We start from the raw sequence: 13,251 nt of genomic DNA, 5'->3' as shown, positions 1-13,251 counted from the left end.
ATGCATACGCTGTCGCGATTGAGAACTCGTCACCAAGGACCGCAAGGCCGGTGTGGGCAACTACGAAGAGCGGAAAGTACATTGTCACGGCCAGAGTTGAAGAACGCTGGCGATAATCAAGAATAATCGCATAGTGGCTAGAGATGATGCCAAGCCTGTTGAAGAATATAAAACGAGGCATACTTAGGGAGGGACGGCATGGAGTTCTAGGATGTTATACCATAAAGTCCTGGTAGGAAGATCTTGCGGAGTAAGGTTGCAAGCTGAGGCATTGTATTAAGTACATCAAGTCAAGCTAGAAAGGTATTCCCTATGAATGTTACACTTTCCTTCCTACATGAATCGATCGGCTGTCGTGAAAGCATATTTAGCAAATAGTTAGTATATAAATTAAGAAGAAGAAGACTAAACAAAGGTCTAGGAAATATAAGCAATAAAGATATAGACAGCGTTTCTAACCTCCTATCTCACCTAGTTTTGATCCTCGAGAATGGAAAGTCGCCTAAAAGGAGCTGGAAAGCAGGATAGGAGTGCTAGCTAGAAGTGGAAAGTCAAAAAAGCGATACCTTCAAATAATCCTTGAAGCATTAGAATGCTAGCTAGAGCACTCTCATTAGAAGCAGATTAGAAAATATGAGAGAGGCTGGCTGTGGGAACGTTCATGCTCTCACATCTCTATGGGTGAGACAGAAGATCTAATTCGCCGGATATGGATGTAGCAGTGGCAGACATAACGATGCACGAATTTCAATAAGGGGCATTCAATATTACTGGTGAAAACGCTACAGAGCCATAGTGCACAGAAGGGATGAGGTGAAGGAGGGGTGCTTTTCCTAGGGAAAAGGTTATACAGTGACCTGCTAACACATGGGGAATAAATTGAGTAAATTGAACAGTGCGAACCGCGTCCAAATAAATTTTCCCTGTACCAAAGACCAATTACTTTACGGGAACTGCAACTCCACTAGCCACAGCGCGAAAGAGTAATAGCTAAGGATCCATTACGCTTGCCCACTTTGCAATGCGAATCGGCATACGGAGGTAGTGCTATCATCTTGCCTAACGCTGAACATGACTTTGTCAATTCTTGTATATGATCTCGAAGAAGCAGTTCTCTACTCGATGCAGCGTCGACTTCAACGACCTTGAGTTGTGGGATGAGTGCTAGTGAGAACAATTTAAGATGCAGACGAATTACAATAATAAACGCGTAATAAAATAATAGTAACTCTTTCGCTTGAAATTGAGCCAACAGATTCGGCAAGCAGCAACTGATCTGGTCATCAATCTATCGTGAAAATTCAATGACTGGCAAAACTCTTAACTCTATGGTGCCGCTTGTTCTACCCACGGCGAGGTTTCTTCCCTTGTAGAGACGGCCGTAAAATACTCTAGAAGTCAAGGTGATAACCAGTACTGTTTAAAACTCAATTTCATTCGATGGATAGAGTCCTTGTGAGCCTGCCGTAGTGTTCTAGAAGGAATAGTGAAAGAGCAGAAAATAACATATAGCGATTGAATTCGGTCATTAAATACCCATGTATGAAAGAGAAAGAGACTTATTCTACCCGTTACTCAATATGTCTTGTGCGATATAAATTTATGAAGGTTTCAAGATGTTGTTGACCTATGTGACCTATGCTGAGTAATCCATAGTCCTGTGGCTGGAAAGCTAGCTCTAGTTCCAACGCCTCGAGCGCCTCCACAGCGGCACAGAAAACGGCGAAACGGTGAAACGGTTTTAGAAACGGGTTTAGACGAACGACACAACTTCTGTCTTTCGGGCGCCAACAGCCTACAACAGCCCCCAATTTATGTCAAAGTTTCCTGGATGTTCCCTATTAGCTTCCCCAACCCGAGTCCCAGGGCATCATTATGCCTATGCAGAATGACCTGGCTAGCCCAGCTCAGCCCTGCACACTCGTACTCCAGGCGCAATACGCCGTACCGAAGCAGCTTTTACGAAGTGCCCCGCACTCGGTATACAGTAGTGCTTCCTTCGTACAGCAAGCGTTTGTTTTGCTTCATGTCAAGCTTTACCAAGTGGGGAGGAAGCTTTGTTGGCTGTTGGCTTTCTGTTGGTGGCGGCAGAGCTGCCATTTCTCGCTCTGCTTTCACACTCTGTCCCACCACTGTGCTACATACTAAGTATTTTCATCTTTTGGTTGCGCATCATTCATGATTGTTGGAGTATTAAAATCACAAAGGTCGATCGTTTTCTCACCAGCAGCTTGGCGCCACGCCACAGAAAGCACGGATACTTCCTCCCCCACATGAAAAACGACCTGAACTAATCTTGCCTGGCCCTGGGCTTGAAATCATAACCAAAAGCATGTCCGCCAATGCAGGAGAGGGAGAGGGTGACCAGCGCCGTCTGCTGCAGAAAGAAGACAGTATATCCGGGTTGTCTGCCGCCGCAATTGCTTCACCAAAGTCTACCAAGTCTCCAAACCCTGCAAGCTCTCCGATTCTGCGCCAGGGATACCACCGAATGGACTCATCCCCCGGCCTGGACGACGCTATTTTGAGGCACTCTCCAAAACCTTCGATCAATCCATTCTTTGAGAATGACGAGCAACAACTCCGCGGCCTCGGCATTTCAGACAGACGGACTTCTATCCCCCGCGTGCCAGTGGGCAGTCGAACTTCGATGCACTCACCCACGCCCTCAAACCCGTTCGTTTCTCCCCTAGACTCTCCGCGGATAACAGAGCCTTCATACGTATACAATGGGGATGGGTTGGCAAGAGATACACCACGGATTGAGGAAGAACAAGATGTAACAAAGGGGAGGAATTCTCAGTTTACTGAAGAATTCAATACAGAAGAAGATGGAGGCAATAAGGGCATGGAGAATAATCATAGTCACAATAGTATGACATCCATTCTCCAACAAGCTGCGTAGCTAACGCATGGTAGACCACCTAGATTGCCCCTCGATAGAGCAGTTTTGTAAGTATATTCTTTTCCAAAGACCACTCCATTGTCTTTAAGCAAATATTTCAAGAATCGCTTACTGACCTTGAATTTAATACCTGCAGACTCGAAAAGAGCCAGCTGGCTTTCAATATCAATCCTCGGTCTTTCTTTATACTCCACCATCTTCTCTGGAATATGGTTAGTTTTGGCCATCGCACAACCTCGTTATGGTCGAAATATACGTTCTGGAGGCAGCTTCCCCCCATCTACTGCCTCTACTGTCTTTGCCCTCTTTGCGAAAACGATTGAACTTTCTTTCGTCACAGTTTTCGTCACATTCTTAGGCCAAGTACTAAGCCGAAGGTCCCTCGCCAAAAGTTCTCGTGGTATGACAATAGCAGAGATGACAATGCGGACTTGGGTCATCCAACCAGGATTTATGATTACGCATGGGCAGCATCTATATCATGTGGGAATTTCTTTCCTTGGAGCAATTACCTTGGTAGCTGCTTTCATCGCAATGTTTTACACTACAGCCTCTGATGCGCTGGTCTCGCCACATTTGAAATTCGGAGGATGGGAGCATAAGATGATGTATGGGTCGGTTCAGTCCAGTTATGCCAATCCAAATTTTATCAAAGCAAACTGCCAGACACCTATTACCGCGGTCATGGATCCAGTGGAGGGTGGTAATGAGTGTATAGCGCTGGATTACGCTGGTCAAGGTATGTGTTTTGAACTCTAACTTTCACTTACTGACTAGAACAGCTTATCACAACTCCATTGCTTATATGAGTACGTGGGCGGGCATCAGAGCAGCTGGAGGGACTTCTACGAAGCTCGCGAAGAGACCTCAAGCACCGGGTATGCTGTATGATAATACCACAGTCACGGGACGATGGATTTTAATCAACACGAGTGATATAAACGCGGCACATGAAAAGTACAACAGAGTAATCAATAACGTCAGCCTCGCAATGCCCCACGCCGGTATTCTTGCCGCCGCACTAGACCCAAAGAATTCCATCATTCAACCAGAAGACCTTGCTGGTGTGGGACAATACTCAATGAGGGCTTCGGTTATCAGCCCCGCCGTCAATGTAATGTGTGTCAACATGAACAAGACCGAGCTTAAACCAATAGTATACGCCGAGTGGGAACACGCGAAAACCAATTCAAGCAGTATACCAGGGCAAAAGGTAGCATGGTCTGGTTGGGAATCCGAACTTCAAGTTTTGCCCGGGCAAAACTACACCAACACAACTGTTGTAGATGATATATTTGAATGGGGCGAAAAGTACGGACGACAAACTCCGATTTTCCCAATGGTATGTCCCAAAATGCTCTTGGTAGCATATTCTGATTTTTGACAGCTGCCGATTGATTACAACACAATCACCAACATCAGCGCTGCTAACTACAGTGACTCTGTTTATCTTCTGGCCAAATCACCAAACATAACCGACTATACCCTGTGCCAGTTACGATCATTTGTGTCGCCTTCTTGCAGCACGTACTATAATGTTTCCGGTACCACAGGAGGGCACATCGAGGCACGTTGTGAAGATGAAGATGATGATATGGCGTACTCGAAATCAGTACCGGATGCACCGACCGTCAGAAGTTCCGATTGGCGGAATGTGGCTGCCCAGTGGATGCTGGCGACTTCGATGGATTCTGGAACTACCAATGCAAACGCATCAATCGCACGCCTACTGAGTCAATTGATCGTGCCAGCTTCAGGTGGTCTGAACAATTCACTGCCTAGCCTCGCGGAACATCTTTCAGTTATGATTGGCAGCACTCTACTTTCGAGTACAACTCTATCGAGTTATTATCACTATTGGGACCATACCGATGCCGAACTCACCGAGCCGGAATACAGACCATTCAACGCCTCGATAGTCTCACAACAGTACACTTCCGGATTCACCTCAAAATGGGAAGGCATATTCTACATTGTCCTGCTCCTCGTTTTCGCTACCAACGCTTTCTGCTTGGTCTATCTGTTCATGCGTTCCGGACTTGTGACCGATTACACGGAACCGCAGAACCTCTTCGCGCTCGCCGTTAACAGTCCGCAGTCACATGCCGTAGCTGGAAGCTGCGGGGCCGGACCAAAGGGAGAACAGCTGAATGTCAATTGGCATGTAGATCGGGCGGATAAATCTGGGCATTTCTTCTTCAAGAATGCGGGACGGGGAAATGGGAGTGTAAATGTTCCGCAGGATTTCGAGCTCAGGAAAAGACCGTCGGGGATTTCGAGGTCGTTGACTAGTTATAGTAGGTTGAGTAAGAAGAGGACTAGTTTTTTGTAGTATTGTACGAGTATGTAGATAGAAATGATACCCATGTTGATGAGCACGGATTGTTCATATCTCTCGCATACTGTCGCATCTATAACCATATTTTGATTGTCTTATAACTATAAGACATTTACGATATGCACCTAGACGTCTCGCTCTCGACATATGATTAGTCGGCGGTGATTTCACCAGAAATATCCCCCTCAAATTACCCTCCCTGCCATTCTCTACTAGTAGCTTGAGAGACTTCTCCTTGCATGCGTAATATAAACAAGCAATGCTGTCAATTTGGTCGCGTTGATTGTTAGTAGGTTAGGTCGGGATCCATCGAGGCAGGGGTAGGGCTAGCATAGCCTTATGAGCGACCAAGTGTAGATTCATCGTCTTCGTTGTGGTTATGTGGATACATAAATAGATCCGTATTTTCGGAATCCTATGGCATGGCATGTCAAACCCAATGATCATTCCCCCCTTCCCTTACGCCGGACAGAGGCGGCGCAATGGCTGGCTTGACTTCTGTCATTCGAAGCTGCTAAGCTATCCACACATTCCGAGTCAGCAGCATGGAATGGTCATTCTGGCCCTTCAAAATATGCTCTGCTGATTGTTCCAGGTTGGCGGCAGGAGCTCAGTAGTACACTGTAGATTGTGGTCTTGAACTGGGCGTCTACTATAGCCAAGCTAGTCGCAAGGAGATCAAACCTGCTATCATGAAGAGTGATGAGATGGCGAAGAGGTTCAATGCTATTGACAATGATGTCGGGTCGAGTTGTACCGGTGGGAACGGTGGTAGTAATTACGGTCGACGAGGCTCTTGGGAGTTTGCTGAATGTCGTTGCGCAGTGGGAGAAGAATATCTTTAGGAACAATTGACGCATGGTTTACCGTGGAAGTGATTCGTGGTGTGACCATTCCCTCGAATATGGTCATTGCCCTGAAGCTAGCCCAAGGAGCAAAGGCATGGGTTTACAGGCCTCGCAATCATTTGATCTTCTCCCGTGGAAATGCTGACAGACCGCATCCTTGGGATTAGGAACTTGTTGGCCTGTAGCTAATGGTATAAATGATTCATCAACTCATACATCGCAGTACTCAAGCTGCCGACCGTGAAGATGATGAGTTTGGCTGAAGAAGGTAGCAACTGGGTAGTTCTCTATTCGTCAAAGGGATAGATAGCTCTGGGTCATTACAAAAAAGTACTCCCTTCAACTGATCATCGATTATCGTTAATGCCTTGGACAAGGCTCTCTACCAGAATGGCCTTGGTATTCTCAACATCAAGGCTTTTCTGCAGTTCTTTCGATATAGAACTAGTAGAATCTTTCAACAGTGGCTCAACCATTCATCTAACCAACTATGTTATAGTAGAAAGGGAAGGAATTTGAGAAGAGAGTTTGTTGAGGATTTCATTAATAGTTGTAAGCTGTCGTGCCGTAGCCATAGGCTCAAAGGCGTTTTCGATAATCGTCTAGAAACAGTCCATAGAAGGTGGAAGTTGAAGTTGAGGAGAGTTAGTTGTATTCGAGGTTAAAATAGGTATATTACAGACTTGAAAGAACCCGAGATCGAACTATCGGAAGGTAAAGAATTGATGATATGATTAGATGAAACCGGTAAAGTCCTTCCTTGGCCTTTCCCAACAGAGCCATGCCATGGCATCCGCAAGATCCCTGGTATTTTCTAACAGAGCTATGGTCTCAAGCATAAACTCCTCGGTAGGTTTATTATCCAACTGCGCTAGTACAGCTTCTTCGACCCCTTGGAGATGTGCAGTATTCGAGTTGATAAGTAGCCCATTTGCGTGCGCCAAAGAGTCCGGAATCAACTCAGCCAAAGGGACTTTCTGAGGAAGAGCTTCGACCTTAGCTAAGATTTGGAATGAGCGGAGAATGTCCTAATGTAGATGGAACAATCAAACGCGAGCGACCGTTAGGAACCGTTGACAGAGGGACTCGTCGTTGAAGCGTAAGTCCCTGTCACGCAAGAGAGACGTGAGTCTGTGAAGCGGTCATGTAGTATATGTTAGGGAGGTCTGATGTCTAGCTAGCTAGGAAGGAAGGGCCTTGTGCTAGCGCCATATCACGTGTACGAGATACTCATCTCGTATACCCTAGTACGCAGATATAGGTAATATCTCAATCCATTTAATAGAGATAAAAATAAACTACCTCTCTAATAGCTCCTTAATATCCCACCTCAGAAAAACGTCCTTTAACCAAACGTGCCAGGATATATACGCATCCTACAGTCACACGACCCTACCTCACTCAGACACCCAGAAACGAAAAGCAATAGCATACAAGACATGATACTAGACGGGCAAAGGTAAGAGGAACTAAAAACAACAGTTCATTCCACATAAAATACGCGCCTTAATTTAACGTCTAGATAAAGAATCCACTAATCCTACATATATAACACAACATATTTTCTCTCGCTATAAGAATCTGAGTTCTGGTAGCTAAGAGGTGCTATAAAAAATCGCACGTTTAAAGAAACCTATCTACTTGGTGTAGCTCTTCTGCTGCTAAGGCAAAGCTGAAATTACTTACTATACCGGCGCGCTTGAGCACTGCAAGGCGAGGCTGAATGGAATGGAATGATTGGTGACACACACTGGTGCTGGTGTGGAGTGATGGTTGATTTGATTAATGGTCGAGTTGTGGCGGTTTGGCATGCGTGTCTGAGAGCGTGTGGGAATGCGAAGAGGAAATGCCGGGGGGATGGAATGGGAATAACCTCTTCGCATCGGAGAGTCTCCTCTCATCTTAACTAGATATCCAACAACCAATGCAACCACCAAGACCCTAAACTACGGACCTACAGCTATAGTGAGGTAATCACCTTGTGAGACCAACTGAAACAAACGGTAGAATCTCAAGCTAAGCTGGAATAAGTTTGTTATGAAAGATACAGATGAAGAGCGTTTGATGAACATTTATATTAGCTATTGGGTATTCGCTTCTATCCACGTTGTGTAATCATCGCAAGTTTTCGATGTCAAGGCAAGCCTTCGCATCATATTAATCAATCTCATCGATTTTCGCACTTTCCATCATATGCCACCAGTCTATTTACAGATTCACATCTACCCATGTTCACAAGAAGAAAGCAGCGAGACCACCGAAAATAGCAGCAAAGCTCATGCCAACGGCAACGGCACCTGACTTGCTAGTAGAGGTGGAAGAGGAAGACGGGCTTGTGGTGGAGCTGGCGGTAGAGCTGGCGGTGGTGTTTCCGGCAAGAGTAGCATTGGCGACTGTTGGCTTCACGGTTGTACCGTTGTACATGTCGCAGGTTGAGTTAACAGCCAATGCGCAGGTCTCGTCAATGCAGATGCTCTGAAGTTGAGGGCCTTGCGACATGATCACAGCGGTGGGTGGGGCGCACTTGACATCAAAGGTGCTGCTTAGGGCCTTGCCAACGACGGTGAGGTCGTCTTGGGCGACACCGAAAGAAGCAGCGGACATGGCGACTTGCTGGATGAAGTATCCGACTTCAGCAGCAGATAGATCCATGAATCTGTTATGGTTAGTGGGGATTCACATCCATGGGAGAGGGAACATACTTGTGCACGCTGTACATGGATTCGTGTCCAGTGTAGCCGGGGTAATCACCACCACCCTGCATGGAGCATCCAAGGAGGACGCCAAAGTACTCGTACAAGTGAGTAATGAGAGTGCTGGATCCTGTTAGATGAGCCTGCATTGGAATTGTGTGGATGTACTCACTATTGGTTGGAAGTGTTGTCCATGGCTGGCATGTTCTTCATCAGAGGAGCAGCTCCACCACCGTCAAGGAAGTTGACCGAACGACCAACGCTGCCTCCAGTGTTTGTGGAAGCAAGGCCACCGTTGAAGTATGGGGCGAGGTTGACCGCAGTGCCGTTGTACGTGCCCTTTGCGAGAATACCTGGGACAGAAATGCCGACATTTGGCTTGGTGTCTACGACTCGTTAGGAAAGACTTTGAAGCTGTGAGTGAAGGGAAACATACAGTTACCAATAACGGCAGTGTTCACAACGAGAGTCAAGAGAGTCATCTGGTTGGCAGCAGTGTTGTTGGTCAACAGAGCAGTGGTGTAATAGTCACAGATGGAGGTGTTTGAAGGACGACCATCAGCAGCGACACCAACAGCCAGCACAGCGGCGGCGGTGGTGGCAGCAGCAACAGTCTTGAAGAACATGGCAGCGGTTTTCAAGGTAGTTTCAAAGATAGTTTTCGTTGGAAAGAAGAGTGATCCTTTTCACTGTTGTCGGTGAATGTTGAAAGAAAGTGTGTCAATGTCAATGATTGATGAGGAGGAAGAAGAAGAAGAAAGAAGCGAGGGAACGTGGGAGAAGGAAGAGAGGAGCTTTTCTATCGCCGGAAATGGGATCAAAGGAGAGGGAAGCGAAAGGGGTTCCTTCATGTTGCCTGGTATGCCTAGACATTCCCGAATAGGAAACAACGCAACAAGTCGACCAACCGCTTCTTCTCAAACCGGTTTAGACGAGTCATAAATCAAACAGCCATCGATCAAATCCTCTCTTCTTGATTGGTCCTCTTCTGCGGGCGTGCCTGGATTAGTTCGGCATCGCACCCTCCCGAGGGGTTGTTTAGAGTCTAGACGAGCTTGGAGACTGCGCCTAAGGCTGGGGAGGTCCGCATTGAGTCCAGTGTCACCATCTGGTACCTGACTTGGTATTCTCCGATATGAAATTGGACTCTCCTCATTGGTGAGCATGACCCGCAGTGCAGAGGTTATCTTGACGTTGGATTCAATTCATGGAGAGGCACTAAGGTGTACTACAAAGAAAAAGCTGCAAGAACCCAATTGGGAATCATGATCATGATGTCATGTGTATAGGCAGACCCCTTTATCTGACCATCTAATACATCAGATGAAAACGGGCTCAAATGTTTATTTACATCTCTCTCGAAACATTCCCACCCATCACACTGTTTGCTATTCCATGCTTGACCATGCCATGGGCCTGCACGGTCCAACTCCACTCGTCATGGGGACAAGGATCTCGCAAATCCCTCCCCTCTGATTCGCCACCCAGATTTAAGCTTCCCCCGCTAGGGGTCTGACAACCGATCGCCCGGAAGATGGACCTTCCGTGTCAACTAACTGAACGACGAATTCACTTCTTTTTTCTTTCTCTTCAACTCGGAATGAGGAGCTGAAGGGGAAGAGGACTGCTTTGGCCGATGTTTCCGAGATGGGGTTACTATACCTACTATACCTGGGTAATGAAGTAGATAAATCTCTAAAAAGGTAATCATAGCATGATGCTCACAAAGACGAGATAGTCCTCGCCACGTGAATCCGAGAAGAGCGAGCGAGCGAGAGAGCGGGCTTGTACGGGAACATTGGCCGCGGAGAAATAAACTACTGTAGGTACCCAAGAGCCAAGGTAGGTAAGCCATGTGCAACCTAAGTCTGTAGCGTGTGCTATATATGGTTGCACAGTGCACACTATGATACACGGCTGCCAGATATCTCGTTTGCAGTAGGCATAGTACATGCAGTATAACACAGCCAGTACATTATCCTCGTCGCATATGGCAACTTGGTAATCTGTATAGTTATTTCTACTTCTAGGACTTTCATGTCCTACTGTACCTACCTATCTATGCAGAAATCTCCCCCTTTATACACTTCTCCAGCTCACCTTGTAATAATCTTTTGCATAGTTTATGGCAACTTATTAACCTTCTAACTTTAGCTCGTTCTACCTTCTCCCTCTACGATAACAACCTTACTTCTCACATCTTATAAACTTCTACCTCGTCCACCGCGTTAACATTTTCTCCTCCATAGGACTAGCTTATGCTATAGGAGGAAATCATCTATGTACACTAGCGTTCAGTCAGTACTGGCCCGTAATAACACTTGCATTTAAAGTTATGCTATGGAAGTCAACTTTTGCTCTCCTTCATATGACTATGTGGCTAAAAGCACATGAAGGCTGCGTGCACCAGGGGGGCTAGTCTAGACTATTCTTTATAGAAGTAAAGAGAGAGAGAAACGGTTTATAAGTATATAATAAATAGGTCAAAGATGAGGAGCATACCAGTAGTATATAGCTATCGGAGACCCTTGAGCTGCGCTGATCCCGTGACACCACATGGTTGAAAATTCCACTACAGAGCATAAAGCAAAGAGACTTACTCGTATCATGTTAATGCTATTACATTGTAATTATCATCCGTCGTAGCTCCATAGTAAAACATAGGAGCCACATAATATTTCCCCAGACCTTTTTCTGCTAACAAACAATCTATCTCGATGTTGACTGGCTGTGTCGAGACCCTTCCTGCGTGATCGCCGATCGGACCTCCTGCAGGTGATAGTTCAGGAATACTTGAGGATCCTGATATTTTTCATAATGAAGATATACTCGTGTTTACTTTACCCTTATTCTTATCTAATCATATAAAATTTAATCAAAATCGCACGTTATTATCCCTAATAACAATTCCCGGTTGTGTGGTTTGTTGTACAATGATCGCCAAAGAAGCGAATGCACTCTAACCTGCTGGACGCTCGTCAACCGCGAGTTGTACATATACCTCCGCTCCTATGCCCTTCTCCTACCGCCCTCGCTGTCGCATCCTTTGACATCTCCCATACTCTGATTGTATCCTATCATCATCACGTTCGCAATTGATTGACGACACGGCCCCACAAGCAGCCATGCCGACCAACACATCCTGATACAAGTACTTGCGGGCCATGAAAGAGACCACCAGCGCCATCAATCACCTATCCTTCGCTCCCAGTATCATGTTCCAATCTTCTCCACCCCTTCCAGGACCGTCACTCATTTAAAGGACCTCCAGCCATGCGCTGAAATCAACACCAACCCGCAAATACTAACCAAATAGCTTACAAACCATGGATTCCCCCGTACCATCAACAATCCTCTCACCAACCACCCCCCGAATGAACCCAAGAGTACATCCCCCCTCTCGCCCCTCTTCTCGCCTCTCCAGCCGCGAACGGCATACAGACGACATCCTCACCGACCTCACCCCCTCCACGACCTTCGAAGCCTTCACAAGCCCCTCGGGCAAGCTGCGCGCCAGCATCGAAGCAGCCTCCCAATCCGAGCGAGCATTTGGCATCCGCGCTACCCTCGCATCAAAGAAGATACAAGAATGGGTCAACGAACTATCAGGCTGGCCATGGCCTGTGGAGAGCGGTTCCGCCGGTTTCGAGATGCCCGCCGCGAAACGCAGGAAGATATCAGATGAGGCGAATGGTAGTCAGGAACTGGAATACAGGGGCAGTCTGCTTACGGCAGATGCTCTACAATATGAGGCTCGACTGGAGGAAATTACAGGGGATATGGAGGATCTCCATTTTGAGGAAATCAAGCGGCAGGTTCTGGATACGCATTTCTCGGCCAAGTCTCGACCCTCGTCTTCTGCTTCTAGTGCGCCCATGCCGAGTTTCCTCTCTTCCTATACAAAGATGGACGATTTTACCGCGATTGTTACAGCTACTGTTCTACAAGCCCTGCCGAATCTGTCAAGACTTATGCGCCTGATGGAGGTCTGGAATATACGATTGGCGGTATTGCAGAAAGTCCCTCCGCTTCTGACTGCGCTGGATGATACGGAGGTGGCGCTGAAGTCTGGCTGGAGTGCTATGCAAGTCCCCGACAATCACGACCACGACAGTGAAGGCGCCCAAGCCTTGTCACGGGATACATTCAATGTCATGAAGAGTGTACTGCAAGATAAAGTAACCAGTCTGGGTCAAGACCTAGATTACATGCTCGATACGTTAGAGGGTCGGCCAGATACGCTGCCTGATAGCTGGCTAGACCGGATGGAAGCTATCGAGCAAGATTATGGCGAATGGGCTGTCGCTGGGGACAGGAGAGTTCGAGAAGGAGAGTGGGCTAGAATGGCGAAGGCGCGGAAAGAGGCCGAAGATGCGCAGAGAGCAAAAGAAGCCGAAGAGGCTGAAGCGGCGAGGCTGAAAGCCGAAAAGGACGCAGAAGTCGCCAGGATACTAGCAGAAGAGCAAG

At 46.9% G+C, this 13,251-nt stretch overlaps 3 protein-coding genes across 3 annotated transcripts; 2 read left to right on the top strand and 1 right to left on the bottom strand.

Moving 5' to 3' along the window:
• Positions 1-2,332: 2,332 nt before the first annotated feature.
• Positions 2,333-5,237, top strand: LHYA1_G008194 (uncharacterized protein; the record flags this gene model as incomplete). Its single annotated transcript, XM_031153114.1, has 5 exons — positions 2,333-2,873; positions 2,920-2,952; positions 3,042-3,644; positions 3,688-4,247; positions 4,293-5,237. 5 exons carry the CDS (start codon positions 2,333-2,335, stop codon positions 5,235-5,237), a joined length of 2,682 nt encoding a protein of 893 aa, XP_031002139.1.
• A 3,086-nt stretch (positions 5,238-8,323) lies between these two features.
• LHYA1_G008193 (uncharacterized protein) lies at positions 8,324-9,410 on the bottom strand (the record flags this gene model as incomplete). Its single annotated transcript, XM_031153113.1, has 4 exons — positions 8,324-8,747; positions 8,794-8,907; positions 8,957-9,170; positions 9,221-9,410. The coding sequence occupies 4 exons, from the start codon at positions 9,408-9,410 to the stop codon at positions 8,324-8,326; spliced, it is 942 nt and encodes a 313-aa protein (XP_031002136.1).
• A 2,700-nt stretch (positions 9,411-12,110) lies between these two features.
• Positions 12,111-13,223, top strand: LHYA1_G008192 (uncharacterized protein; the record flags this gene model as incomplete). The annotated part of the gene is made up of 1 exon (XM_031153112.1): positions 12,111-13,223. A coding segment is annotated over one exon (1,113 nt), but the record flags the coding sequence as incomplete, so codon positions are not given.
• Positions 13,224-13,251: the final 28 nt, after the last annotated feature.

Source organism: Lachnellula hyalina, assembly GCF_007821495.1.
Source record: "Lachnellula hyalina strain CBS 185.66 chromosome Unknown contig00186, whole genome shotgun sequence".
Classification (NCBI taxonomy): Eukaryota; Fungi; Ascomycota; class Leotiomycetes; order Helotiales; family Lachnaceae; genus Lachnellula; species Lachnellula hyalina.
The sequence above is the reverse complement of the archived record's forward strand: the minus strand, read 5'-3'. Positions and strand labels throughout refer to the sequence as shown.